At 41.1% G+C, this 3,346-nt stretch overlaps 1 protein-coding gene across 1 annotated transcript in view; it reads left to right on the top strand.

The window, feature by feature from the left end:
- The first annotated feature begins 1,349 nt into the window (after positions 1-1,349).
- The window catches only part of LOC102211960 (GTPase IMAP family member 8-like), a 37,048-nt gene continuing 35,051 nt past the window's right edge, over positions 1,350-3,346 (top strand). Inside the window, exons 1-2 of the mRNA XM_013907931.1 lie at positions 1,350-2,145; positions 2,238-3,342. Of these exons, the coding sequence (XP_013763385.1) occupies positions 1,350-2,145; positions 2,238-3,342 (1,901 nt within the window). The remainder of the gene's footprint in view (positions 2,146-2,237; positions 3,343-3,346) is intronic.

Here is a 3,346-nt window from a genome sequence, read left to right as displayed (position 1 = left end):
CAAGTGGAAAATCATTAAATTTAGATTAATTGAAACCTATGATATAATGTTGTTTCTGCTTGTATTAACTTTGAAAGATTCTTTGTTCAGTGTTTGTGTTTGCTGTCGTTTCAGTGTCTGAGCTCAGAGCTGTCCTGCTGGGGAACAGCTGGTCTGAGAGGAGCTCAGTGGGAAACTTTATACTGGGAGAGAACAAGTTCAACCCTGAGGAAGAACTGGACCGATGTGTGAGAGTCAGTGGACACATTCAAGGGAAAGAAATATTTCTCATCAATACTCCAGATCTGCTTCATCCAAACATCTCTGAGGACAAATTAAAGGAACATGTGAACAACTGTGTGAGGCTCTCTGATCCTGGACCTCATGTGTTCCTGTTGGTTCTACAGCCTGAAGACTTCAAAGAGCATCAAAAAACGAGACTCTGCAGAGTCCTGAACTCCTTCAGTGATCATTCCTTTGATCATTCACTGGTTCTGATATCACCACCCAGAGAGAGGCGTCAAGGTTCAGGGCATCGTGTCATGTATCATACACCTATACAGGAAATGATCAGACGATGTAAAATCAAGTCACTGCAGCTTGTAAACCTCAACATGCAGGAGTTACTAGAAAACATGGAACGCATTGTAGAAATGAACAATGGAAGACATGTGACCTGTCAGCACACCAGCGCTGAACAAAGAAAAGAAGCTCCTGTTACTCTGAATGATCCTCAGCCTGTTGGTAAGTAAAAACCCCAAACTCTATCTGTAGATATTTTAACATAAAGACACTTTCTAAAGTGCTCAGAAGGAACGATCCACCAAGAACATGAAGCAGCATTTACTGAAGATGGAAAAAGTGAAGAAAGACCAAAAGGCTTTTAGGATCAGTCAGACTGTCTGAGAGTAATTTCCTGTTTGTATCTTTGCTCCTTTACAGGACGTAGACTCTGCATGTTGCTGTTTGGAGGAAACTCAGCAAAGAAGACAGCACTCTGTAACTTTATTGTGAAGAAAAAAACTTACTATTATTCAAGTTTCATTCAAAACAAGCAAGTTGTCCAAGGAGAGTGGAGAGGAAAACAATTAACAGTAGTGAAAACTCCCGACTTCTTAAGTCTGACACTTAAAAAGGCGAGCGAAGTGATGAAGAGCTGTGTGAGTCTCTGTCCTCCTGAACCAAATGTTCTGCTGCTGATGGTGAAACCTTCTGATTTCACTGAAAAGAAGAGAAAAATTCTTAAATTCATCCTGAGTTTTCTTGGTGAGGATGCCTTTAAACACTCCATGGCAATCATCACAGATAAAGAGGAGACAAATTATTCTGTTACATCACTCCTCAGAGATTGTGAAGGTAGAGACTACAACATGATTGAAAATAATCGGGAACAGTTAATGGAGAAGATTGAGAACATGCAGATTGTCCTCAAAGGAAAATTCCTCACAGTCACTGAAGAGACCATAAAATCAGTGTCTGAGCACAAGAAACAAAATTTAAACCTGGTTCTGTGTGGGAGGAGAGGAGCAGTGAAGACGTCAGCAGCCAAGGCCATTTTAGGTCAGACTGAGCTTCATTCAGCCTCCAACTCATCAGAGTGTGTTAAACATCAGGGAGAGGTGTGTGGACGTTGGGTTTCCCTGGTGGAGCTGCCTGCCTTGTATGGAAAACCTCAGGAGGCAGTGATGGAGGAATCATTCAGGTGTATCTCCCTCTGTGATCCTGAGGGTGTCCATGCCTTCATCCTGGTCCTACCTGTGGCTCCCCTCACGGATGAAGACAAGGGAGAGTTAGAGACCATCCAGGACACATTCAGCTCTCGAGTCAATGACTTCACCATGATTCTGTTCACTGTGGACTCAGATCCTACAGATCCAACTGTTGATAACTTTGTTAAGGAAGACAAGGACATCCAGAAGCTCCTTCAGACTTTCAGACAAAGACATGTGGTTCTCAATATCAAGGCTAAACAGCAGAGGGATAGTTTGGAGACCATGCTTCAGACTGTGGATATAATGAGCCTGTCTGAAAAGAGCATGTGCAAACCACACTGTTATACAGCTATAACCTTGCTACATGCACAAATAGAGAAAGTCTTACAAAAAGAGAAAATCATTAAGACGCAACAAGATGAAGCTAAGAAATTGAAGATGAACATGATCACAGGTAAGCACAAATATTTTTCTTAGTCTGATGTCCTACAGTCTTGATATAACAACCTACAATAATGAATATAAAACTTTATGTTTATGTTTTAGGTGGTGAACAGAACTCAGACTGTCTCAGGATTGTGCTGATTGGGAAGACTGGCTGTGGAAAGAGCTCTACAGGAAACACCATTTTAGGAAGAGATGAGTTTACAGCTGCATCAAGTCAAATATCAGTTACACAACAATGTCAGAAATTACACGGTGAGGTGGACGGTCTTCCTGTTGTTGTGGTCGACACTCCTGGTCTGTTTGACACAAGTTTGTCCAATGAAGAAATTCAAGAGGAGATGATGAAATGTGTCAGTCTTCTGGCTCCAGGACCACATGTCTTCTTGGTGGTGATACAGGTCGGCAGATTCACAGAAGAGGAGAAGGAGACACTGAAGCTCATCAAGAAATTCTTTAGGAAGGATTCAGAAAAGTTCACCTTTGTTCTTTTAACCAGAGGAGATGAACTGGAGCGTCAGGGAGAGTCTGTTGATGATTACATCAAGAACAAATGTCACAGTTCCTTTAAGAAGCTGATCTCTGACTGTGGAGGAAGATACCATGTGTTCAATAACTCTGAGAAACAAAACCGCACACAAGTCAGTGAGCTGATAGCAAAGATTGACACGATGGTGAAGGACAATGGAGGAAGCTTCTACACCAATCAGATGCTGCAAGAGGCTGAAGCAGCGATACAGATGAAAATGGAGAGCATTCTAAAGAAGAAGGAAGAAGAGATTCAGAGAAAATACAATCAAGATATGGAAACCATTAAGCAAACCATGGAAAAAGAGAGGAAACAAATGGAACAGGAGAGACAAGAAAAAGCCAAAGAACTCCAGGAAATGGAGGAGAAAATTAGGTTCGAACAAGAGAGAAGAAGAAAAGAAGAACAAATTAGAAATGAAGAAGAAATCAATAAGAAAAAGGAAGTAGAAATATATCGAGAGAATTTTAACAAACAGATTGAAATTGTGGATAAACAAATTCAGTCAGAAAAAGAGGAAAAGAAAAATGTCGACAGAAAGCTGGAAGAAAGCAGAGAACAGCTGAGAAAACAACAAGAAGAGTGGGAGAAAGAACAGAAAGAATGGTGGGAGAAACAACGACAAGAAGAAGAGACGAGACGAGAGGAAGAGCAAAAAATCAAAGAGCTTGAAGAAAAGTAC

Source organism: Pundamilia nyererei, unplaced genomic scaffold (genome assembly GCF_000239375.1).
Source record: "Pundamilia nyererei isolate P.nyererei 1_Seehausen unplaced genomic scaffold, PunNye1.0 scaffold00619, whole genome shotgun sequence".
Taxonomy (NCBI): domain Eukaryota; kingdom Metazoa; phylum Chordata; class Actinopteri; order Cichliformes; family Cichlidae; genus Pundamilia; species Pundamilia nyererei.
Note: the sequence above shows the minus strand (reverse complement) of the source record. Positions and strands in the feature narration are given on the sequence as shown.